General features: G+C 51.8%; 8 protein-coding genes across 8 annotated transcripts; 6 read left to right on the forward strand and 2 right to left on the reverse strand.

Moving 5' to 3' along the window:
• Positions 1-567: 567 nt before the first annotated feature.
• EDD37DRAFT_648007 (cytochrome P450) lies at positions 568-2,598 on the forward strand (the record flags this gene model as incomplete). The annotated part of the gene is made up of 1 exon (XM_062817960.1): positions 568-2,598. One exon carries the CDS (start codon positions 568-570, stop codon positions 2,596-2,598), a length of 2,031 nt encoding a protein of 676 aa, XP_062671423.1.
• Positions 2,599-3,764: 1,166 nt separating this feature from the next.
• On the forward strand, positions 3,765-5,712 carry EDD37DRAFT_307519 (uncharacterized protein). Its single transcript, XM_062811284.1, has 2 exons — positions 3,765-4,916; positions 4,967-5,712. Exons 1-2 carry the CDS (start codon positions 3,896-3,898, stop codon positions 5,380-5,382), a joined length of 1,437 nt encoding a protein of 478 aa, XP_062671424.1. The 5' UTR covers positions 3,765-3,895; the 3' UTR covers positions 5,383-5,712.
• Positions 5,696-8,942, forward strand: EDD37DRAFT_575476 (autophagy protein Apg9-domain-containing protein; the record flags this gene model as incomplete). Its single annotated transcript, XM_062814391.1, has 2 exons — positions 5,696-8,385; positions 8,431-8,942. Coding segments are annotated over exons 1-2 (2,856 nt in total), but the record flags the coding sequence as incomplete, so codon positions are not given.
• Positions 8,943-13,699: 4,757 nt separating this feature from the next.
• EDD37DRAFT_607136 (uncharacterized protein) lies at positions 13,700-15,011 on the forward strand (the record flags this gene model as incomplete). Its single annotated transcript, XM_062814954.1, has 2 exons — positions 13,700-13,861; positions 13,920-15,011. The coding sequence occupies 2 exons, from the start codon at positions 13,700-13,702 to the stop codon at positions 15,009-15,011; spliced, it is 1,254 nt and encodes a 417-aa protein (XP_062671426.1).
• A 299-nt stretch (positions 15,012-15,310) lies between these two features.
• On the forward strand, positions 15,311-16,758 carry EDD37DRAFT_308058 (chaperonin 10-like protein). The gene has a single exon (XM_062811286.1). The coding sequence runs from the start codon at positions 15,599-15,601 to the stop codon at positions 16,703-16,705; it is 1,107 nt and encodes a 368-aa protein (XP_062671427.1). The 5' UTR covers positions 15,311-15,598; the 3' UTR covers positions 16,706-16,758.
• Positions 16,759-17,378: 620 nt separating this feature from the next.
• EDD37DRAFT_678647 (uncharacterized protein) lies at positions 17,379-18,179 on the reverse strand (the record flags this gene model as incomplete). Its single annotated transcript, XM_062819657.1, has 1 exon — positions 17,379-18,179. The coding sequence occupies exon 1, from the start codon at positions 17,934-17,936 to the stop codon at positions 17,379-17,381; it is 558 nt and encodes a 185-aa protein (XP_062671428.1). The 5' UTR covers positions 17,937-18,179.
• Positions 18,180-18,473: 294 nt separating this feature from the next.
• Positions 18,474-21,109, reverse strand: EDD37DRAFT_625000 (siderochrome-iron transporter MirB). The gene is made up of 4 exons (XM_062816201.1): positions 20,591-21,109; positions 20,251-20,521; positions 19,828-20,170; positions 18,474-19,779 (listed from the first exon to the last, which is right to left on the reverse strand). The coding sequence occupies exons 1-4, from the start codon at positions 20,860-20,862 to the stop codon at positions 18,848-18,850; spliced, it is 1,818 nt and encodes a 605-aa protein (XP_062671429.1). The 5' UTR covers positions 20,863-21,109; the 3' UTR covers positions 18,474-18,847.
• A 622-nt stretch (positions 21,110-21,731) lies between these two features.
• Positions 21,732-24,450, forward strand: EDD37DRAFT_648014 (uncharacterized protein; the record flags this gene model as incomplete). The annotated part of the gene is made up of 3 exons (XM_062817961.1): positions 21,732-21,852; positions 22,541-23,274; positions 23,320-24,450. 3 exons carry the CDS (start codon positions 21,732-21,734, stop codon positions 24,448-24,450), a joined length of 1,986 nt encoding a protein of 661 aa, XP_062671430.1.
• Between the last annotated feature and the right edge of the window lie 5 nt (positions 24,451-24,455).

Here is a 24,455-nt window from a genome sequence, read left to right on the forward strand (position 1 = left end):
TCTGCGGAAGAAGCTCGAAGCGAGCTGTTTAAGCGCGGTTCGCTTCGAAGCCGTCAGCCCATCATGACTTGCGTGAGGGGTCCAGCAAGGAATCGGATCAATGATGCACCAGAATCCTTGATCTCACGTTTTGTCGATTGCACTTTATGCTCCAGTAAACCTTCGTGGCGAGAACATGACGGCGTGACACGAGTGACACATATCTCAAAGCCTCATAACCGATGCCCACAATGTCTGTTTCTGATTTGTTTGCATCTTCCCCCCGTGAACCCTTCGCTTGAGTTTCATTCCCATCGCGTATGCTGACGAGTGACCATTCGAAGATCGTCAGCGTCGAACTCCTTCTCCTTCTCCTTCGTAAACCATTCCTTGTCCGACTCCGACCCCCTTCAAACGCCGGAATGTTGCGTACTTGAAGTCAAAGACTACTTACATCGGCAAACTTCAGCTTCTGTCTCTGCTTCGACCACCCTAGACATCCTCGAATAACGATAATGAGGCCAAGGGAGAACAACACGAATCTCCTGCCTTAGCAAGACTATTTTCCGACTCAACACACCCAGCAAGATGCTGTCTCTAATCCTTCTCGGGGTCGCATTGCTTTTCCTTTACAACATTTCCAGCACTATTCTCAGTTTACGTCGCAATGTTCAAATTGCCAAACAATCTGGAATCCCATACGTGGTCGTTCCAATATACCTCCTCAAAACATGGTGGCTAATCACTAATCGTTTGTGGCTGCCATTCCTGGCGAAGCTGCCTCCAAAATGGACCCGGTGGGTGGACTTTTGTCTCCCGGACGCCATTTATCGCAACAGCATCGAGATCTTCCAACGCGTGGGACATGACACTTTCCTTGTCGTGACGCCAGATCGCATGTCGCTACACACTGCCGATGCGTCTGTCATCTCTCAAATCACCACGCGAAGAAACGATTTCCCCAAGCCAACGACCATTTACCGGTCGTTGGACATATATGGCAGAAACGTGGTCACAACCGAGGGAGCTGCGTGGCGCCAGCATCGGAAAGCCACCAGCCCGCCGTTTACGGAAAAGAACAATCATCTCGTTTGGGCCGAGAGTATCGAACTCGCCAATGCTATGCTGTCCTCGTGGCTAGGTCCTGATGGCAAAGGCAACCAGACCGTGGACCGTGTAATGGACGACACGATGAGACTCAGTCTGTACGTCATTAGTTCAGCGGGCTTTGGGCGCAAGCTGCAGTGGCCTTCTGCAGATGCAAAAGCCGATGTTGATGAGGCTTATCTTGACAAATCCAAGATACAAAATCAGCGAGATGACCGTGATGCTGGCCATTCCATGAGTTACACCTACGCCATCCATTGTTTGCTGGACAACATTCTTCTCCAATTTCTCCTACCTCGCTGGCTGGTAAAGCGAGTTCCGCTCAAGACATTCACGAAAGCCACCGAAGCGTATTCCGAATGGGGCAACTACATGAAGGAAGCCGTGGCAGCCAAAAAACAGAGTCTTGAAGAGGGCGCGGACAGCAACGACCAGATGGACATCATTACACAGCTGGTGAAGAACCAGCTGAACACGGAGACGAGCAAAGATGCGACTCTAACAGACTCTGAAATCCTAGGGAATATGTTTGTCCTTATTCTTGCTGGCCACGAGACCGCGGCGAACTCGATCCATTTCTCTTTAGTCTACTTAGCGCTTTTCCCGAGATCTCAGCGAGCTGTCCAGAAGGATCTCGACCGCATATTTCAAGGTCGGCCGACCTCGGAATGGGATTATGAGCGAGACCTGCCTGGATTGTTCGGTGGCATGGTTGGTGCTGTACTCGCAGAAGAACTGCGATTGGTACCGCCTGTCCTCGGCATTCCCAAATCCACCTGGGGTGTGGGAGATCAGCAGCTCACCGTGGAAGGCAAGTCGTGTACTGTCCCAAGTGGGACATATATCAGCCTTGACACTTCTAATGTACAACGGAATCCGAGATACTGGCCTGCGGGTAAGCCAACATTGCCTGGTGGGAAGCCTGTCCACCCAGTTGCGAATCTGGACAATGACCTGGAAGAGTTCCGACCCGAGCGCTGGCTGCTTGATGAAGATGGCGAGGTCCAAACCACCACCCTGAACGGGAAGAAGGAGATGCCTGGCGAAACCGTTCAGGCTGATGGTCTCGGAGTGAACGAGTCTTCCGACACTTCCGACCGGCTATATCGGCCCCCGAAAGGGGCATACATACCATTTAGCGATGGATATAGGGCATGTCTGGGAAGGCGGTTCGCACAGGTCGAGGTCCTGGCGGTGCTTGCCGTGCTCCTGCAGAATTACTCGGTCGAATTAGCTGTCGACCGCTGGGCTACAGACGAGGAAGTCATCGCCATGGATGAGGATGCACGTGTCGAAGTGTGGCAGAAGGCTGCGCAACGGGCTAGGGACTTGATGCTCAACGGGCTGAGTGTGATCATTTCCCTGCAAATGAGGAAGGGCACAGTCCCGCTACGCTTCGTGGCTAGGGGAACGGAGAAATTCCCTGACGACGTCGACCAGAAATGGAAGGATAAGCATCCTGAAATGTGCAGGGAACCCGAACCCGTACCCAATTGGCGATTCTGGGGATGAAGTACCGTGCTTTATCATGCCCGAGTAGCGAGAGCAGTAACTTATTGAACTCAGTCATGATCTGGGGTCAATCATGGAGGAGTCTAATATGCGAAACCATTGGGCCCTCGACGAGCAGCTACAATAAGTTTGGGAGGCACGTCTTCCTCATCTCATTGTGGACAAGACTCTCCTCCTACGTCGTCCCACATCGTTAACTTCATCCATCTTCACTGTCCAAGACCTGGACTTCACTCTTCTTTATTTCTGTATTTCATCCCCTGACCTCCTACGTCATCTTCGCAGTGTTGTCAAGCGTTCTACTTAGGTCTAGCAAGGCACCATGGGATGGCCCGTGGCAGTGCTGCATGTCCCTGCTTAAGCGGCTTTGCTGGCTTGATTTGAGTCGTCGACAATCTGGATTTTGATGCATGCAACCCGCCGTCTGATGCTATGTTTGTCCCCATGTCTGTGTTTCAATTCGACCACGGTGCATATGGATGTTTGATTTTCACCTCCGTTGAGCAACAAGACAGCATATTCGATTGGTGCAAAGGCTTGAAAAGCGCAAATGGAACACGAGTCGAAAGGTTATCACCACCCACTGATGTGCATCTATTGGGCTGGTCAGTCAGTCTAATTCATAGGGGAATTTTCTTCCTGATCCGATATCTTAGGCTACGCACAAATTCTTGCGCTCCATTCAATGGCTCATCTCATCCACCTTTACGTCCAAATCGCGGCCACCCCTGGATGACGGCGTTCGCTGACGGGGGCCGGATGATCATTGGACTTCTAGTCTCGCTGGCCTTGACCTGTTCGCCCATCGTTGGGCACAAGTTCGTCTCTAGGCGCGAAGACTCGCTCAGCGAAATCGTGGGCATTTCAATGGCTGGCTCCTGCAATTCTCTTCCGAGTCCTTGGATATTCTAACCTTGTGTCTTTCAGCCTGTCTTTCTTCTCCTTCTTGGTTTGTGCCACTCAGGAGGCACGAGCCGATCACTTTGCCTGCACACGCTTCTTTGCACAGGCCATAGGCGAGTTACATGTTTGTGACCCCTCCCTTCCCGAATCCTGTCACATCCCGCCTTCATCCAACCTGCGGCAAGGGATGGCCATGATACCACCAAATATCTCCTGCTGTCGGACTCCCTAAACTCTCTCATTTAACGACTCTCTCAGACCCGATGATGGAGGAGCTGCTCAGTCTCCCCATAGCCTGTCTTTGCTTGGTACCACCAGTGCTTTTCGCCACTCTTTTATTCCCGGGGTTGGCTTTTCCTGCTTGATCCCGGTCGAGACACTCCTGAACTCCTGAATGTTCGTGTCGGTCCGCGACCAAGGCCGCAGGCGCCGAAGTAATTCCTACGGTGTCAGCAAGGCTGCGCACTCTTCCAAATTGTCGCTCCTTTCGGCGGTCACCAGCGGATCCAATGGATCAAATGACAGCTCCTCTACCATTACGCAAGAATCTTATAAGAAATCCAGCGCATCTAGCAAACGCCGGGCATCACAATCAAAGAGAGTACGAGAGAAGGGCGATAGGAAGGCTTCTCCCATGAAGGTCCCTTCCAACGGACCGAGCCCAGAAAAAAGCATCTCGCGTGAATCGGTAGATGTCTTTGCTTTTCTGGTGGATGTTGATGGCCAAGAAACACCAGCACTGGTATGTGGCAGCTCAGCACAGTCTGAATTGGCGAACCACGTTGGGGTAGACTCAGACACGGAAGGTACGGTAAGAAGTCAACATTCGGACTCAGGTATCTCGATGGGAGACAGCAGTATCTGCCAGCCTCACGATCTTTCTCCAGTCGAGAGCAGGTTGCCCGCCCTGCCAGAAGACTCAGACGAGTTCGCCGTAGACCGAGGACATGTCACAGACACCCCTACATCTTCCAAACGGCTGCGATGGAAATGGCCCGATGTGCCTCCTGCCACACATAAGCCACACACGGTTGGTCAAGGCATCAGGGTTCCAAGCCCCAATAGGACACACAATCACACGCCGTCCAGCCCTAAGGAAGAGCATTTCACATACAGTCCGACTCTGTCTGGGTACGAGCTCATCGCTCACAAGCTGGCTCGAGGAGAGCTTCCACCTGTGTTTCGCAGTTTCCATAAAAGCACCTTCCGAATGCTCTTGCAGTTACAGGATGAGATCTCTGAGATGGAAGAGGAGCTTGCTGCTCTTGATATGGCGGATACCAGAACTCGCCTGAAGACTGACGGTAGCATGTTGCCGGCATCGCGAAGACTCAATTGGCAATGGACCCGAACAGACTTGGATGTCCACCGATTGCAAGTCTTGGGAAGGCTGTACATCAAGATTGAACAATACTGTAGGGCAATCGTGCAATGCGAAGGTTGCATCTAGCTGATAGTATGACAGACCAGGCCCTTTTATCAGCGCAAAGAGTGCAAAGATTGTCATCGTCGGCAGTTCCATCAGACGTGGAAACGTTTCGAGCATGGTTGAAGGAAAATAAGCCGCTCTCAGCACCCGAGTCGAAGTTTCTGGATCATGAAGACGATTTGATCTCATTGGACACTGGACAACCGACCACGAGTGCTCCAGCCTCCACCGCAGCGCATTTGGTACCTGTTTGCGTCCTGATGAGCGGGTTGCTACCGCTGTTGTGCTTCAAAATTATCAACGGCGTTCTCAATCGATTGATTCTTCTTGCTGTATTGCTAGCTGTGGGGATGAGCTTTTCGGAAAAGCTCGGTACATTACAGGCACAGCATCATCAGCAATGGCTTGTGGCATGTTTTGGTGTTTCGCTGATGGCAGCGCTCTTCCTATGAGCACGGCATCCTGGGTCCGGACTCTGGTACATCAGGCTCGTTCAGCAAGCGAACGTGTGGTGTTCTTGGGAGTAAATGAAATGGCACTTATACAGGGCAGTGAAGAACATCTTTGGTGTCTTTAGTGGTGATACATAACTAATGATGAATGATGGGCACCTCTGTTAAATGTTTGTTTGCACCCCTGGAACGGGAGCCGGGAGCCAGCTTAGCGTTAACTGGGGAAGGCCACTCGGAGAAGCTTCCTTGTACAACTGGCATACCTAAATCAATCTGCGGAGTATTGATGATGCGGCGGCTTGCATTCCTTTACCGCGAGACACTCCATCTCGACACATATATGTACCTCAACCACTTACTCTCTTTGTAGCATTGTATGCGTACTCGGGGTGTTGTGATTGACTGTCTGCTATTCAAAGTATAAATCGCCGTGCACAAGATCACACGCGAAGCGCCCTCCAGAGCCTCTGATCTCTGCCTGGATCTTGTCATGTGCCCGCGCAAGAGCGTTCGCACTTGCAGTCGCAGGCACAAACACGCCGACATGACTATGTCGTGAACATCTGGTTTCGTGTTTTCCTTCTTTATATCACTTCAGCTTAGAGTACGTTTGCTGAGAAACCCCGCACCCACCCTGTGCCACTCTTGGTCGGCCACCGATGGCTTCAAACTTCATCTCCAGATTTGCAGGCTCAAGCAACGCTTCTGCCTCGATTTACGAGACCCTCCGCCAATATGACGAAGACACTGATGGCTCAGACGTTGAAGAAAGAGCTGGGCTCGCGGCTGGGCTTCGAGCTGCAAGAGATGGGTTCCACGATCTCGGTGAAAGTCACATGAATATGCACACGGATAGGGCCAACTCCCGTCATATTGAAACACATGGTGATGGCTCGAGAGTAATGGGCAAGGACAAACACAGAGTGTCACAGCGGCCGAGGTGGAGTTCGAGACCAGACAGATTGTTAGAGGTCGAAGAGGTGGACGATGATGTCCCAGCATCACTGCTCATCGACCACAATGCCGAGGGGAGAGAGCATGATTCCATGTCCTTGCCTCCACCTCCAAGTCAGATGTCCGACGGACTCCCTTCACCTGGAGATCTCGGATTCCTCAATTCTGGCCGCAATCAACGCTCGAGGAGTCAAGGCGAACCAAACCAAGGAGTCCCCCGAAGCATGCCCTTCAATCCGTCCTTCTGGAGCAACTTGGCCAATGCTGATCCGAAAGAGAGGGCCATGTTCCGCTGGGTGAACGTGACAAACTTGGACAACTTCCTCCTCGATGTCTACAACTACTACTTATGCCATGGATTCTGGTCCATCCTGCTGATGCGATTTCTCAATCTGATCACGGTCGCGTTCGTCATCGGCTTCTCGCTGTTCCTCACACAATGTATCGACTACCAAGAAATCAAGGGCAGCACTAAGATGTCGGAGATACTTATCCCTCAATGTGCCAGCAAGATGGGCTTCATACCCAATGCACTCCTGTGGATCACCAGTTTCGTCTGGGTGTGGAACCTTGTCCTTTACTTTTTCGACATCTTCCGGTTGAGACAAATGCATGACTTCTACTTGTATTTGCTCGGGGTTCCGGAGGCAGAGATTCAATCCATATCGTGGCAAGAGATTGTGAGTCGGTTGATGGCTTTAAGAGACTCAAATCCCACCATAACTTCCACTTTCAAGAAGTCCACCGGCTTTATCAGGTCGCAAAACAAGCAACGAATGGACGCGCACGATATTGCCAGTAGACTGATGCGAAGGGAGAACTACATGATCGCCATGATCAACAAGGACCTTCTCGACTTGACACTACCGATACCATTCCTCCGCCACCGCAAATTGTTTACACGCACACTCGAATGGAATCTTGAGTTGTGCATCATGGACTTCGTCTTCAACGACAAAGGACAGGTTCGGCCTCTTTTCCTGAAAGACACACACCGCAAGAGCCTCTCTGAAGCGTTACGGAACCGATTCATTGCTATGGGCATTGTGAACCTGATATTCTCGCCTTTTCTCGCCGTGTTTGCCATTACCAAGCACTTTTTCCAGAACTTCAACGAGTATCAAAAGAATCCAGCTCAGATTGGGTCGAGGGAATACACTCGCTTTGCGCAATGGAAGTTCCGCGAGTTCAATGAATTGTATCATTTGTTTCAGCGACGAATCAACATGTCTTATCCTTTTGCAACACGATATATCAACCAGTTCCCCAAGGACAAGACAGTGCAAGCTGCCAAGTTTGTAAGTCTGGTGTCCGGAGCTGTGGTCTCAGTGCTCGGTCTCGCCACAGTGTTAGATCAGGAGAATTTCCTCAACTTTGAGGTCACTCCAGGTCGCACAACCATCTTTTACATTGGCATCTTCGGCTCGATATGGGCTGTCGCTCGTGGTCTTCTGCCGGATGACAACATGGTCTATGACACGGCTTTCTCGGTGCAAGAGGTGATTGACTTCACACATTACGTTCCAGCGCATTGGGAGGGTCGACTTCATACTGTCGAAGTGAAGGACGAATTCTCGGAGTTGTACCAGATGAAAGTCGTCATCTTCTTCGAAGAAGTGCTGAGTATGATATTCACACCTTTTGTTCTATGGTTCAGTCTGCCCAAATGCAGTGAGCGCATCATCGACTTCTTTCGAGAGTTTACTGTGCACGTGGATGGGATTGGATACGTTTGCTCTTTCGCAGAATTCGGCTTCATGGAAAGAGCCATCAGACCTCAAGCTGCTCAGGCGACTTCAAAGCCTGCGGCGACGGGTGCAGCCACTCAAGCCGGCAAGGACACTGCGAATGCAAAGGAAACCCTACGAGACGACTATTTCGCGTCCAAAGACAATAAACTCGAACAGAGTTACTGGGGTTTTATGAACGACTATGCGCGCAATCCCAAGACAGACGTTCGGTTCCCTTACAGCAACCCGCGTCGGAGGTTTAACATGCCTCCACCAGTACCAGGCTTGCCTTCACCCAGCTTTCCGACAGCCGACTACGGTAGTACTTTTGGTGGTATTGGTCACAATAATCGTCAGGGCGCAGGCTTGGGCATATTATCTCCGCCTCAGCTCGGCGCCACGAGCACGCCCAGATCTGGGCCTCAACATCACAGCCATGGTCAGAGTCAAGTTCAACCTCAGCCGCTTGGCTCACCACTACAGTCTCTCCTTCTTGATCCTCACCACCAACCTTCAGCCAGCGGTTTTGCCGTGTCGCCACAGACTTTACGAGCCCGTGGGTCTGTCGTGCACAAGCCTCGTCATCGTGACCGCGATAACATCCCAGATGACGTTGCAGAGGAGAGTTCTACCGGGTTCGGGGCTCATGTTGACCAACACGCACAGTCACAGTCGAATGATCTGGTCTCCGCTGTCGCGGCTGAACCGTTGTCTCTTGGCACCACGCACGAAGGCGAGCTGGGCTCGTGGAAGTACGACGCCGAATCGTCCGACGGTGGTGGAAGCGAGGATGATGGTGATGAGGACGATGCTAAAGCTATTACTGCTCTTGGTGCGTTGGGACCGCTTGGGTTGATCAGGCAGTTTCAGAAGGCGCAGGCGCAGGAGGGGCAGAGGACGCGAGGTGCTGGCGCCGGCATTTAGTCTTGTTGACCACGTCTAGGGGACAATTGGGTGGGTTGCATTGTGTCTGGAGTTCAATAGTATCAGTGTAGGATTTGCAATATGCATACATGAATTTTGAGGCGAAAGGCTCGATGACATTCAAAAGGATCAGACGAAAGACATTGGACTGTATTCATACTCGCATCTGGCCTGTGGCACAGCAGGCCGTGTGTGAGCAGAACGAAGGACCGTTCTTCGTAGACGACTTGTACACGTGTTCAGACCTGCTGGTGGGCTGTTGAGTCTTCGATGCTAGTGTCCATTGTCTGTGACGGCGGTCAACGGTCGTATCATGGTCGTACATCGTATGCGCTTAGGTGGCTGGTGGTGCATAGCGTGAGGCGTGCATCAATCAGCCCCCTTAGGACCTGGCTTCGCCGCATCAGCTTTGGCCCCTATCGCCGTGATTCCTGCCATTCATGTTGAGCGCCGGACTACACTACACGAGCCCAGACTGCGGTCTCATCCTTGCGCTTTCCAGAGGGACACAAGCTTTAACTGCTATGCCGTGAGCCTGGAGCAGAGTCCGCCGACATCAGCATTGTTCCTGCTGGCGTGAGTTTGTGCCGTTGAGGGCTGAGGGTGTCCCACTGCGGCAGGCGGCATTGTTTCATTCTAGCATTAGCAACGAGATGGAGATGAAATGCTATGCCGTAAGCTCAGGAGCGTACTCCGGGCCCGCATTAGAATTGTCCCTTGCTGGTGTAATGCTGGTCGTTCCTCTTGAGGGCGAGTTGGTTGGTTCACGGTATCTTGACGATTCGCGCGAATTGTAGCGAGGTGATGGATTGCCTCTATGCCGTGAGCGCCTTGCTGTGCCGTGGCTCACCTTATCTGGTTCGTCGAGGGAAGCCTGGGGTCTGGTCTGGTAGGGCAATACAATTGATCAAGGATCAGCCATGGGTCTCCTGTATCTGTGACGTAGAGGAGGTTTGATTGTACCGAATTTGCCGACTCGATTCTCCGTCTCAGGACGGCCCGAGAGCAACTATCTGGTGTAGAAAAGGAGACATATGCGTTTTTCAACATGTGGTTGTACGATCGTCGGGCGGGGTGCCTCATATTCGTGCAGGATCCGATGTAGCTTGCCTTGTCTATCAGCACATCAAGGAAGGGGTTCCTTGTCCTGTGAGTCTCATTGCTTGAACATCACTTGTTTCACCGTGTTGGGGCAACATAGCAGGTCTGATGGTACCGACTCGATCTCCATCTTATGGTCTGCTTGACAGGCTTGTTCCTCTCCGTGCAGGATCAGCTGATTGTGTACTCAGCCGACAGTGGCATGATAGACGCAGTACCTTGTGCCTCTGTAGATGTGGGTATGTTCGAAAGTACAATTGAATGCCCCTGAGGCTTGTTCAGCACGGTGTTAAGTTGTTAAGCGGGACTCGAGATGTTCTGATTAGTCTAAGGATGCAGTTCTGACGGCAGGAGTAAGCTTGGCGGAAGTAGATCATCCGTCGATGGCGTCTTGCTTATGTCTTATATGTCGGGGTTGGAATTTGAGATTGGAGTCGGCCGGAGAGGACGTTGTGTGGTCCCGAACACCGGACGGCATGAGGTATCAACGCGGAAGACAGTGCCTGCACCCACAAGATTGCGCCTTCCACAAGCAACCAAGCTTCCAAGCTTTCTTGTGGCTTCACCGAGTAACAGCAAACGAGTATGTAGTCGGTGCTTGAGCCACATGCAAAAGAGATCATGGCGCGCTACATACCGAAGCGGAGTGCACTTGCAAGCGAGGGAGCTGCCATTGGAGTGGGCGTGTGGTTGCGTATTTGCGACATGCTGACGAAACATGGGCAACAGTGCAGAGATGTCCGTATTAGGTTTGTGGAAGAACAAGGGAAGGCGGTATAGGGACCGGCGAAGGACAAGATGAGTGAGACGGTGGAAACACGTTCTTGGCTGGCTGGATCTCTGGTAACTTGGTAAGGTAGTTGGCGTCATTAAGGTTCCAAAACGGTTGGGTCTGGGGAAGTATACCCCGGAGCACAGGATTAGCCTTGGTTTGGTAAGCACAACCCATAAGTAGCAGCGAGGACAGAGGCCTAACGATTCGTTCGTCTCGCCAGCGGCCCCGAGGTGAATGACTAATGTTAAGAGAGGTTGAGGAACTTGTACACGAGAACAGTGAAACTGGTAATCGGCTAAGCCTTGCAGGGCCAGGTAAGACTCCAGGGTTCCGCCTGGTAAAACGATGACACTGTGACTGTGGTGAGGATACTTACGTGCAGATGGCATTTTCAACCGACTGGAGCAAACCTGAAGCTGATAGAGAGTTGCACAACGCACATGGCATATGACACTCGGTTGCCTTGAAGAATGCAGATGTGGTTGCATTCGACCTGCACTGACTTCTGAGATCTAAGGCCCAGCTATCACTGCGTCGTACCACCAGCCACAGAAGGTCGTAAACTTCTGGGTTTGACAGCAATAGGCGGCCTGAGACCGAGGGATGTTGCCGTTGTATGCTTGACCTTCACCAAATACAACCAGCCCTTGTTGTCTTGAAGCCAGCGTGGTAGAGTAGGGCTGCCACCTGAGATACCAGAGCAACACATTTTCGCCACACATGTGGTTGCATGCATGAATAACATCTGTTGTAGTCGAGCCCCGGCCACCCGCCTGTGAGAACTTTCCTGGTGGGCTGATAATTGTTCCCAATTCTGCAAACTTTATAAATAGGAAACTCGGGGTGGAATCTGGTAAGCAACTGTGAAAAGCAAAAAGATACCAGGGTTAGCCCTCGACGACAATGGGTATCTTATGTTGATGTGCGGCTGAGACAAGGTCAAACAATGAAGCCTAGGATTTGGACAAGATGATATTGATCCTACGCGGCAGTTCAGAGACAGACTATGGCGTAGCTGACGACCTGTGGGGAGTATCAACCAGGCCTGGAAAGCCTATGAAGAAATGTTATCGTCAGGCAGGAGAAATATTAGCGAGACCATCATTGACGTTTGCTGTGAGAATGATGAACGGCGTCCATGTTGCTTCATGAACATGTCGTGGTGTTATTTTGTGTAGACGTACGTCGTACTCTAATAAGCTGCCACGCGAGAAGGGAGACGAGGGGACCGCTTGGGCTTTTTAGGGCGCATGGCCAGCCGGAAACACAACGCCACCAACTTATCTCATGATGGGGCTTTGGTGGATTTGCCTGTTCCGAGATTGCGGTTCTTGACGTTGATCTGAACCTGGTCCACGCGAGAGTTCGTTTGACATAGACGACGTAAGCGGGATGAGTTGGACAAACACGATAGTCACTGATGACATGCCCATAGTCTGAAAATACCCTAGTGAGCACGGACGACGATCATCATGCTTGACGAACGAACGAATGGTCTGGCCTATGTCACACCAGAGTATGTTTGATTAAAAGTACTAGGACAACAATGATACAGGAGACTTGGTTGTCTCATGCACAAGATGAGAGAAACAACACAAGTAGAGATGCAATCGCAAGAGGTAAAGAGAAGGGAGGGAAGGAACAAGTATGGAAATAAAGGGGGAAACCACATAGTGATTGTACTTATCACACACACAAAAAGTCAATAGATGGGGGGGCTAGGGAGGCCCTTTTGTGCATCAACAACAATATCACTCCCTATTGTCGCGTGCTCAGAACTGAGCACTTCAACGAGAGCCTCATTCATCATGGTTCAGCCTTTCATTCATTTCCCTCTCCGCTAACTTATCGCTCATCGGCTTGCCCCTGAACGTTATCGAGCAGATCATCAGTGTGATCCATTCACGGCCCGATTATGGCTGGAAATCTTGAGATAGGCGTCCAATATAGTGGGCTTCCCCCTAATTACTTGAGCCACAAAAGGTTGGTTCTGCGATCGAGGAAAAGTGGCCACAGCAACAGAAGCAAGTCATGCAGAAACCCTAAGGCCTCAAGACCTCCTTTCTGGGCGATCTCGTTCATGTCACTTACTGGTATACCAGATGAAAGTTTTGGCAACAATGAACAAGCCTCTGTCAAGCGTCCAGGTGGCATAAGCACCAAGCATTCACAAACCATAATACCATCCAAACAACACCCCGACTGTCTGACAGGATTGCGGAGGTGACTGCTATCTGGCCCCTTCCTGGCCTTGCTTGGTTGCCTCCTTTGCTGCTGACAGCCACCGCATCCTCGTTGGATTCCGTGTCTGCTGGTCCATAAACGAATCCTCGTATACCGGGCATGCACACGGGCTAAGTAGTGCCCTTGCCTATCAAATCCCGCCCCCTGTCGGGTCCAGGAGAGATAACCGAAGAGCTACACAGGCTCAGGTTCTCTCACTTGTACAAGAACCATTTATTCTCACCCGAACCTGAAAAGCCACGACTGTCATGCATATACAACACTGTGCCCTGACCCTGTGCCACATCAGTTGAGGCGCCTGTCACTCTATCACCCTAGAAAAGCTTCTGGTCTGCTATTTCACACCCGCAATTTGCTCTTCAACAAATACACGACTAGCATATCTGCCGGACCATATTTACGGTGTCGCCCCTGTACACTCACGAACTGTTTGAGCAGTCCTTCGCCAGCATTCCCCATATCATACGCATCTGGTTCGTTATGGCTTCCCAAGCTGGGTATGTCCAAGGATATATTGCATTCCCAGGCTGAGACACATTCACTGATCTGCGCAAGGGCAATGACAACAACAACATCCACGACGTCAACGATGTACCCTTCATCTTCGTCACTCATATCACCAATGGAGTCTTCCTCATCCTCATCCTCATCTCCGACTTCCTCAAGTCCTACAGCTCTGCCCACCCCTCCCAAGACGACCACCAAACCAATAAAGCTGAGAGCGGCCTGTAACCACTGCTTCTCCGCCAAGGTAAGACTGGCCCGCCCCTGTTTCTTTCCATTGCACCATCTTACCGTTTGCCAAACAGGTTCGATGTAATGGAAACAAGGAAGGCTGCCGTCGATGCTCCGAAAAGCGACTCTCCTGCATTTACAGCGAATCTCGCGTGGGTAAGGTCGTAGGGAAGCGGAGGAAACGACCGCTTGCAGACCCTACCACGAACATCAACTCCCAACCTTGGGTCATTAATGGTACTGCCGGTCCTGTACAGTCAATCCCATCGCCCGCCAATAGCAATAGCCCACCCCAATCGAGCAAAGGAGACTGCCCGGTTCCAAACTGGTCGTTGTTCCTTGTCGGTGGTGATCAAGGCTCCCTGGGTTGCGACGAGGCGACCGAATCGTTGAACGCGATTGATATGGCCAACAATCGGAGTTTCTCCGCGGCTAGTGATCTCAGCTTCTTCAACAATAACGGCCTGCCTACGCCCGGCCTCAGTCCGCCACAGTTCACGCGCTACCTCTCCCCAGCCCAGCTCGATATCCGACCCTCGTCGAGAGGCTTGCTTGATACGTCGAAACTGTACCCCCCTTCACAAATCGCCGCCGCACCAGCGCCTTTCATCCGCACCGCCCGCCAGTCGCCCGTAACGCCTGATGACGAAGAGACGGTCTGCATCAAATTGCTGGCTCACCTCAAACGGCATGCTGGGGACGTTATGCAGCCTCGCGAGAGCCAGCTTGTACTTTTAAAGAAGAGCAACGCCGCTGTCCGGAGAATCTTGCACAGCAAATCCATCCGGTCCGCATATACGTGCCACCTACTCCTCTCGAGCATCCTGAATCAGCTCGTCAATCTGTGCGAGCTTCTTTGCCAACAAGCCGCATCCAAAAAGTCCAGGCCAACGACATCGAATGTGGACTCACAGTTCCTTCAGGACGAGGCACCCTTTGAAACGTTTTCCGGATTTTTCGCCGGCGATGGGATGCCACCCACGCCGCCCTTGGACTACAAGGTGGTGATGGCGCAAGTCAAGGACGTCATGTCCTTTGCGTCAATCATGGGCGATATGCTGAAGAAAAAGCCTCTTGGAGGCTTTCAGAGTCTCGGACGGCACGAGACTTTTCATGCTGAATTGGAGCAGAGACTCAAAAGGGCTGCCGGCATGATGCAGCTGTAGTCATAATTGCTCTTGTGTCTTTGGTTTTTATAGCGCTCGCAAGCGTTTCCTTGCTTTGCACTTCAGCGGGTGGGTTTTTGGGCTCCTTGTAACAGCTGCTTGGGCCGATGGAAAGGGTTTATGTAGGATAGGCGTAACGGAAGGGACTGTGTGAACCAGACATTGTGGTACTTCCGGAGGACTGCTGTCACTCCGGCCTCAACCCAGGCAGCAAACGGTCACTGAGGACGAAACAACCTCTTCACAAAATTCGCGGTGCTTCAAATTGTCAACCGTGGAATCCCAGATCGACCAGGTTCGCTCTCTCGGAAAGAAACGTGCCCGATAACTTAAAGCGCCCGCTGAGTACTTGTACCTGTCACTGTCCCCCGCACTTTTAGTGCTCTCGACCCCCTTTTTTTATTACTAATAAACACTGCAGGGTCGTCATGTCGTGATGAAGCTAGCCATTGACCTCATCTAATTGTACTCCCTTCTCAATGCAATGTCAACGTTTACACTTACAAACAGCGGGACGCTGTGATTGATTCTGTAGCGAGGGTTCCAGCCTCGGTCCGGACTTCCCAAGTAAATACCCTAGTGACAAGATGCAAATCATCAACTACGCGGCGTGGATCCCCGCCGAAAAGGCGCCCCTGGAGGTCGGCACCGCTCCGTACCCCGACATCAGCGCCGACGAAGTCATCGTCAAGAACCGCGCCGTAGCAGTCAACCCGGTAGACTGGAAGATTCAATCATGGGGCGGCTTTGGGCTGAAGTACCCCACGGTCCTAGGCGAGGACATTGCCGGCGAAATCGTCGAAGTCGGTAAGAACGTGACAGGCCTCAAGAAGGGCGATCGAGTCATCGCGCATGCACTGGGGATGGCCAATGGTCCTGCGTACGGCGGGTTTCAGTTGTATCCACGACTCAAGGCCGCGACGGTGGCTAAGATTCCTGACGATCTCGAGTTCAAGTCTGCTGTCGTTCTGCCGCTGAGTATTTCGACTGCTGCGGCGGGATTGTATCTTAAGGGGAATCTAGGGTTGGAGTTCCCGGTGCTGAAGAAAGATGCACCACAACAGATTTACACTGCAGATGCCACGACAGAGCCGGGGGCCTGGACGCTAGTTGAGGTTGAAAAGGAGAAGACAAAAAGGCCAGTCCTGCTTCTGTGGGGCGGATCCTCGTCCGTTGGGTCATCTGTGATTCAACTCGCCGTCGCATCAGGGTATGATGTTGTGACAACGGTGTCGCCGGCGAATTACAGCTATGCAAAAGCTCTGGGTGCATCGCTGGTGTTGGACTATCACAACCCGGACATCGTGGCCATTTTGATCTCGTTGCTGAAAGAGCACGGTGCCCCCGTGGTTGGTGCGTACGACTCGATCGGGTCGGAGACGACTGTTCAACAGAATGCTGCGGTTCTGCATGCCCTTGGTGGCGGCAAGATTGCTAGTGTTGGCGCCGCGCCGGATGGGCTACCTGGAGATGTCAAGGTCGGCAGGATTGGCAGCGGGAATATTGTAAGCCAGGAGGGTGGCGTGGTCGCGAAGAAGGTATGGCAAGAGTATGTCGCTGCTGCTTTGGAAGAGGAGTCGTTCAAGCCTGCGCCGGATGAGCTGGTGGTGGGCAATGGGCTATATTATGTCCAGGGTGGACTTGATAGGCAAAAGGAGGGCGTGAGCGCGAAGAAAGTGGTCGTGACGCTGTGATATGACGATACGTCTAGCGCCTGTTGCTTGATGACACGTAAGAGCATGGCTTGAACCATAGCAATCAAGCGTGTCAGGCCACGACGTTTCCAGGCAAAAAAGTAACTAATGCCAGTAAGTTCTACTGTCGTTCCCTTCTTCATCCGAGTCCGAGTCCGAGTCGAACCACTCGAAAGGGTCCCTTAGCTCTCCAAGCTTGTTGCGGCGTTCGCTTCCGAGGCAGGTAATCAGTTCCCCTCCGAGAAGCTGCCTTTCTGGCCATTGCAAGTCCTTGGTAGTCCATTCCATGGCCTTGGTGACCTGCACTTCGAGTTTTTCGGCCGCAGAGTCCGGTTCGGACGTTAACACGTCTTGCCACATTGTCTCGTCAAACCGAAGTCCAAGCAGACGCGCCATGTCCTTCACCAGAGGACTTTTCGTGAACCGAGAACCTATACCAGGCCACGGCTTTCGCTTTGCCAGCTGTACTAGCACTTGAGGTTGTCCTTCGATTGGTGCCCGTGGATCTTGCTGCATGAGTCTCTCAAAGACATATTTGAGGTACAGGAATTGTCTGCCAGGTCGGTATTCGTTGAGAAAGTGCAGTCTCTTCCCATGAATGTCGCGGGCCCGTGCACTCTCGTCGCAGCCGACATAGAATCTCGGATCCAAGGCGATGACTTCAAACTCTGGCCTATCTGCAGGTGAATCCTCTGTCTGGACAATGAGTATGGCCGGTGACGAAAGCCATCTCAATTCTGCGGGACAACAAAAAGCCATTTCTAGCCGAGAACAAGTGTGCGGCTGCCAATGGCCCACAAAGCCCCTGAATGAGCTTTCTTGGAATGTTCTGAGAAACGATGGGGGTAGGTCTCATGTCGCTGGTGTGGCAGTATCGACCAAGTACAGGACACCATAGGTAATCGCCCTCCTTGTGTTTCTTGGGGCTCCGGGAACCGTATTCTTGGATCAGCTCATCTTTGAACGATCTTTGCTCCTTACTCAGTCTGTCTCGGGGATCTCTCACAAACCCACTGGGACGTTTAGAGGCGTAAAGATCGAGAAGTCCGCAGATGAGCAGACGCCTCCGGGATTGGGAAGAGTCCTCTGAGCCTTCTTCGTACTTCGAAACTGTCCTTTCGAAACCTGCTTTGAGCATTTTGTGATGCCGAAGAATGTTCGATAATCGTTCTTCTAGGTCGGTAGAATCTATTGATAATCCTACTCCTGGGAAGGGAGGACATCCTGACATATTGCGCCCAGTCTTCTCCGCTCAGCAGTCTTGATGGTGTTATATAGCGATACAGCCCGAGTAGGTACGACGAGAATCTTGATTTCTCGAAGCTAGTTGTCTGGGTTCTGCTCACTTTCGCGAGGGATGCTGAGAGTGCTGTATGGAGATAGAAGCAAAGTATCACGAAGCCCTGGAGAAGCGCGTGTGCGACCAGGAAAGATAAAAGGAAAACCTCTCTCGCTAGAAGAAATGATGAACATTGTGTTTAAGATCTGGTTCCAAAGTCTTGCAAAAGGATGAGGACCTGGAGAATAAGCCCGTCGAGTCAATCCAATATACTGTACCCGGCCACGCCTGGCCCTAACGTACCTCACCAATCAGCCGGATGCATGAGCTTCTTGGGACCCCAGTGAACTCCTAGATTGTCATCGACAAGCCTCAGGATGTCGACAATTTAGACTGTCACTTGCGGGAATCCATCTGGTACATCTCCTTTCACCGTGAAGTGGGCAATGGTAGGCCGAAATGACTCAGGTACAAGGAGAATCTTGAACGAGTTGGATGAAAAGGTTGAGATGAAAATTTTCCGAATGACGGACAAAAGACGATTTGGAAACGTCCATTTTGCCGTCGTGGTCGCAGTGTCTGATAGCTGCGAATTTCTAGAAGGGACCTACTGTAATCTATGGCTACCGCAATACAAAGTTCTAGCCAATTTGACTACATGGTAGCGACTGTCGCGGACTTTCGATATCCTACCCTGAGCTCAGGGGTTATGGGTTGCAGCTATCTACCTTGACAGCTCCTCACTGATCGAGCGTTCGCATGCAGAATTCGCCCACGTTCACAGCCACAATATCCCCTCGTCAGTCTGCAGGACCCGGCCACAGGTGGTCACAGTACTGTCACTGCTAAAGACATCCGCGCCTCTACAGGACATTGCCCCTGGTCTGCGACATTTTCTTGACATTGAGATCTCTCATCATGGCCACCCAGACAATTCCAAGGACCATGATGGCAGTACCGGCCGCAAGCATCCTCGTTTGGGCATAGCCGTAAGCCTTCTGGATTCCGAGCCGTTCGGCGCTTCCAACTGGGTAGCTGAGCTGCACAGCTAGACTTTCGTAGATGGTCAACAAATCCGGCAACGCAGACGCAGGCAAATGCTTTTCAAGGGCCTTCTCGAACGTGTTGGTCCAAATGGCTCCAGAAACAGCGCTGCCTATCGCGCCTCCGGTCGTACCACTTACAAAGAGCAAAGCAAGCACGGCTGCGACATGTTGGTGATCGACCGCCGCTAGGACGGCCAGCTGCACGCAGAGGATAAACACGCTCCCAGCGGCGGAGAAAAATACCTCGCACATGACGATATAGCCGATATATCCATTGGGCTGGCGGAAATGAATCATCAGGCCCAATGCGAAGATGTAGAGCGGCACACAGATAAACAATATCCATCTGAAAGTGCCAGTCCTGCGGATGAGGTATCCCGCGAGGAACAGGAAGACGAACGCCACGGCGCTGAAGGTGTTGCCAACATATCCTGCCTGCGCGACGGTCAGGTTATTGACGACCATCAGGAAGGACGTGAGGTAGCTGGCGTAGCAATAGTATGAGATCTGGTATGTCATGTCCAGCAGGCATGCACCCAAGACGGTCCGATCGGTAAGGAAGCGATGTTTCAGGAACGGGTTCGGAGCCACGTAGGTCTGGTAGAGGACAAAGATGACCAGTACGACAAATCCGACGACAATCATAGCGATAATATAGCCGGTCTGCCAACCATGAGGAGCGGTAGTGGCCAGGGTAAATGGCAGGAGGAACACGGTAAAGCCACCCGCGAAGAGAATGACTCCTGGTACTGTAGAAAGTCAGGCAAAGTCGAAATTCATGCTGCTTGCTCACTCACGATCGAACTCTCTGATGATGTACCAGATCGTCTGAAGCCAGGTTCGACCACTGGATTCTTTCACGAATATCCCTTGTTTCTCAGCCTTGTGAAGATTGTACTTCAGTACGCCGTACAGAGGCAACGCCACAAAGGGAAAAATGATAGCCCAGCAGCCGATGCCCCATCTCCAGCTGACGTTGTTGTAGAAGCCGGCTGCAGCCCTCGAACCGGCGAAAGCGGTGATCAAAGCTGGAGACGAGGTGAAGGCGAATGCTAGACCTCGATTTCTCAAGTTGGTCACATCAGCCGCAAGCACGTCCCAGGTATAGTTCAGGCCACCAAAGCCGACAGAGTAGAAAACCTAACGTCCATGCATCAGCACTGCCACAAAGGTCTGTAATGGTGTCCAGGATGGGTACAAAGTAATGAGGGATATCGTACATGTGCAGCACAAAAGGTGGAAAGATTGTGGGATGTAGCCATGAGAATCAGGCCCAGAAGGCAGAAAGCCATCATCAGCAGGAAGCTTTCCGCCCGTCCCCATACGTCCAGCATCTTAGCCATCGGGATGTACACGGCTGCTGTCATGGCATTTGCAACTATGTCGATGACGGTCAACAGCGAATGAGACTGGAAACTGCTCGTGGCGAAAGGAGACAAGCTATACACCACGGTAACTTTGAATCCATTGACCAGCGTGAGAAGCCAGATACTATGAGGGCATTGTAGCGAGTCAGACATACACAGCGTTAAGGAGCATGTGTCAAAGGGTGCAACGTACACCATCAAGATTGCAGCCAGTGACTTCTTCGACCAGGTTAGGGTCACGGCCTCGATCTTCTGGACGCCGACTTGCGCATCTCGAGCTGGGATCTTCTCCTCTTGACTCGCAACTTCAGTGGTAGTCTCAGGCAAGCCAGTTCTAGTTTCCTTGTCGTGGGAGGCTCCGGTCAAAGCTGCTGGAGCATTGGGGTCTTCGTCGGGTTGAACCACACGGGCCTCGTCGAGAGTCTTCCCGGCAACGATAAGATGGAGCTTGTGAAGTAATGCCATGGCTGCTCAGGTACCGAGGTCCGTAACGCGATTATACTCATAATAAAGGCTCTGGCTGAGCAGCGCAGGACCGCATATTTAACCCTGCTGGAGATATTCCTCCAGTGGGACCAGCTCTTACAGTCCCAGGTCTGGGCAGCTTGCAGAATCTGCGTCCCAAGAAAGTATACATGTTCGAGGCATGTCGGCGACCCAGATATCTCCTGACATTGCCTGTATGTGGATTTACCAAATGTGTAGGTGTTTGACTACATGAAGACGCCCCGAGGCCGGAGTAGGCATAGAATCTAATCAGATTGATAATAAGATTGATTCTTTGATCTAATCTGATTCGTGGCAAGATATTAGTCCCTTGACTACATGACTTGGCGAAAAGGCCGGTGCCGGGTTCTTCCTCAACTCCTCAGAGAGTAAAGGGGCCACGACTCGACATACTCGGCACCCTAGACACCACAGCTGTATAGTCTAGGGCCGTGCAGTAGTGCCCAGGAAGGCTACTGCAATGGAACCAAAGTCTATCACGATTTTCTCGTCTTCTGATAGCATAGAAACTTTTTAGGGATTGACAAGGCTATCGAAAGTCGTGAAAATTCATCTCACACCCGCATTCAATACATCGACTATCATTCTGTATACGTCTTCCGCCAAGGTGGTTGAGGGATAAACGCTCGTGTGGCCCGCCGACTACCTTACTAGTGCTGTCGACGGTCGAGATCAGTGACAGGCAGTGAGTTTTGTCGACCCGACACTGTGCTTCACATTCCTCGATCCTCAGGGCTGGATGGTCGTATTGAGCTGCTTTATTCACCGCTGTGGTTGAGCCAGACACCTCTCTCGAATGCAGATCATGAGCCGTATTCATGACTGATATGGCAGAGCAAGAGTCTGGCATTATCTGGCCTATGATGTACAGTTCTCTGAAGGCTTCATATGCGCCTGATGACTTTGCATACCAGACCGTCACCAAGGCTTTGTCAGAGCGTGATAAACGTGCATTCCAAGATGGACATCTGAGATTATTCTGCCGCACAGTTGATGCGTCTCAAAGGGCGTAATATTTATCAACATGGTCTATGTCTCTCGTGATATGACCTTCGCAAACAGCAATCATCTCAAACAGCTTCCTCTGGACTACTAACATTCAGTTTACTTGCTGCTCTGCATCTTCGTAACATGCTAATTGCTTTAGAGATGGTGGCACTGCAGGCTTATAGGAATGCCAGAATGAGGTGCATTGAATATCCTGGTGAAGACGGCAGGCTCGAGTGTGCAGCGTACCTGCAGATGCTCGATTCACCCTACGTCCTCCTGCGACCAAGCCAGTCACTGCCATGTCATCGAAGCCTGAGTTGTTCACGATTCTCTTAGCGATACAACATAACCCTCCCGTCTACAGACTTCATCTCTTCCGTCATGATTTCCATACCGACGACGACACCGGATCCTGCCGTGATCAGTGCAAAAAGTCGTCAGTCATTCATTTCCGCAATTCCAAGACCAACATCAGGCTCATCTCGTCATGCAACACCAACTGGCCGGCGACCAGTTTCCACCACAGTGCGGCAAGGAGCCGAGAGCCTGCAATCTGATCAAAAGCATAGGAAATCATCATGGCAACCTAATGATGGGGCTCCTCCCTCATCTTTTTGTAACAATCACTCAAGGCTGACGGAGTCAGAATTTCGCGTTCCATATCATCAGCGTCCTCAGAAAGATCTTTCAGGCACTCAGCAGCAACTACATATCCGCAGTTGGTCCACTAAATCATTGACCGAACCGGACAGCCTCAAGCTCCTCCCACCACCTGTCCATTCACCTCGTCTTGGAGGTCTCATCAAATCCAAGACTACGAACGATTTGCTAGCCTCTCCTCGGGACATTACTCCCAGAAGGCGCCTGCTTCAGCCAATTGGTCCGCCAGTACCCAGGACACAAACACTCAGCAACATCTCATGCTTCGGTCCCACAAGCTTGACTCCCTCTCCTAGAAAACCCAGCTCGGTGATAGCATCCCAAGCATACGGCTACTATGATGATATGAGCCAGCTCAGTGTGGGTGATGCCCTTGGCGAAAGCAGGATGACGGAGAAAGAGATGGAAGTACTGAAACAAGTCCAGAGAGAGGCTGCGACCAATCGAATCAGGCTCAGGAATGCTCATTCCTTGCCACCAGCAGCACCTGCACCAACATCGAAGGGGAAGACCTCGGCGCCCACAACCCTGATAAAGAATACCGCCATTCCTCGTTCCTTGGGTAGACTACAAAGGAAGTCAGCTTCTGGGCGTCCGCTGTTCATCGACTCTGCTTTAGCGAATAAAGCCACCATAGAAAGTTCTTCACCATCCCCAAGGGCCCTGACCACCACGATCGACTCGAGTCCGGGAAGTTCGCCAGAGGACATATTGAAACATGTAAGCAAGATGCAAGGCAACTCAATCAGGCTAACAGGCGCTCAGGTATACTTTGCGGAAAGTCTGCAATACTGGACCGGACGTTATGTCTCCTCCTGCGATCGGATCCGGAATCAAGAAATGCAGCATGCAAAGCCGCTTACTCCGAAGGACGCGAACAACGAAAGACTTGACCAGCTGTTTGAGAGTGAAGAAAGACTGCGAATGTATGCAGCACTCAAAGAGTTGAGACAGTACTGCAAGACCACAATCGCTCTAGGCAGTTTCGAGGACTTCGAAGCAGGCTTGTTGGGAAACTCCGGCAATACACGCGGTGGTCACCGTCGTAGAGCAAGCCAAATCGTCGAAAGGGTCCCAGAGCATGAAGAGACAAAAGCCACAGGCAGTGGTGGCATTAGACCTCTCTTGTCTTGGGGCCTGTCGCAGTCTCCTGGAAATACCTCCACACCGACAAGCTGGACCTCCAGTGTCAATGCCGAAGCTGTCATGAGCAGCAGCTCGGACGCTTTCTACGGCCTCGGAAGTCTCCCCAAGAGCAAGACGACGGGCAATTTGGCATCCCTCATCCCAATCACTGTGAAGAAGCAAACAGCGCGTGCAGACAATTCAAGTGCTAAGCCAGGCACAACCGAGCCGACAACACATAGGAGAAGGACGTCATATCTCGATTGCTCTCCCGAACTGCGAGCCAAGGTCTTGAAGGACAGGGAAGAGCGTGCAGCACGCCGGGCTGCAGAAGCTCACCGACGATCAAGCTCACGTCTGCCTTCGCAAGGTGCTGGTACAGGTGGAGATCAGAGTCAGACACGATCGCAGTCTTCAAAGCCCTCCGCGCGTCTCCGCCTTGAGCAATACCAGGTCACAGACAGCAAGATCGGAAACGTCGACAATGTGATGAGCCCATTGGATTGTGCCATGCTCGACACGGGACATGGAGTACCGCCTTCAATATCTTCTGGAGGGTCCCTGACCTCGCCACAGGTCCAGGTCGTCAACGTATCTGGTGGAGGTGTCGAGAAGCTGATCAAGTCTCGACGAAAGACCGAGCGACAAAGCGGCGGCGAAATGGTGAAAAGTCTGTTCGGGGTAGGAATGCGTGAGGTGAGAAAGATGGGTCGGAGGGTGGGAAGTTGGGCAGGAAGTAGCGATGATCTGCTCTCGCCTGGCCAGAATTAGGGTTG

This window comes from Exophiala viscosa (assembly GCF_022695815.1).
Source record: "Exophiala viscosa unplaced genomic scaffold EDD37scaffold_3, whole genome shotgun sequence".
In the NCBI taxonomy this organism is placed as follows: Eukaryota; Fungi; Ascomycota; class Eurotiomycetes; order Chaetothyriales; family Herpotrichiellaceae; genus Exophiala; species Exophiala viscosa.

Coding starts and splice junctions, on each gene's coding strand:
- EDD37DRAFT_625000 (XM_062816201.1), bottom strand. CDS start 20,862: ATGGCATTACTTCACAAGCTCCATCTTATCGTTGCCGGGAAGACTCTC. Junction 20,522..20,590: donor CTGGCTGCAATCTTGATGGT/GTACGTTGCACC, acceptor ATGCCCTCATAG/TATCTGGCTTCTCACGCTGG. Junction 19,780..19,827: donor CATCATCAGAGAGTTCGATC/GTGAGTGAGCAA, acceptor GACTTTCTACAG/TACCAGGAGTCATTCTCTTC.
- EDD37DRAFT_308058 (XM_062811286.1), top strand. CDS start 15,599: ATGCAAATCATCAACTACGCGGCGTGGATCCCCGCCGAAAAGGCGCCC.
- EDD37DRAFT_307519 (XM_062811284.1), top strand. CDS start 3,896: ATGTTCGTGTCGGTCCGCGACCAAGGCCGCAGGCGCCGAAGTAATTCC. Junction 4,917..4,966: donor CATCAAGATTGAACAATACT/GTAGGGCAATCG, acceptor ATAGTATGACAG/ACCAGGCCCTTTTATCAGCG.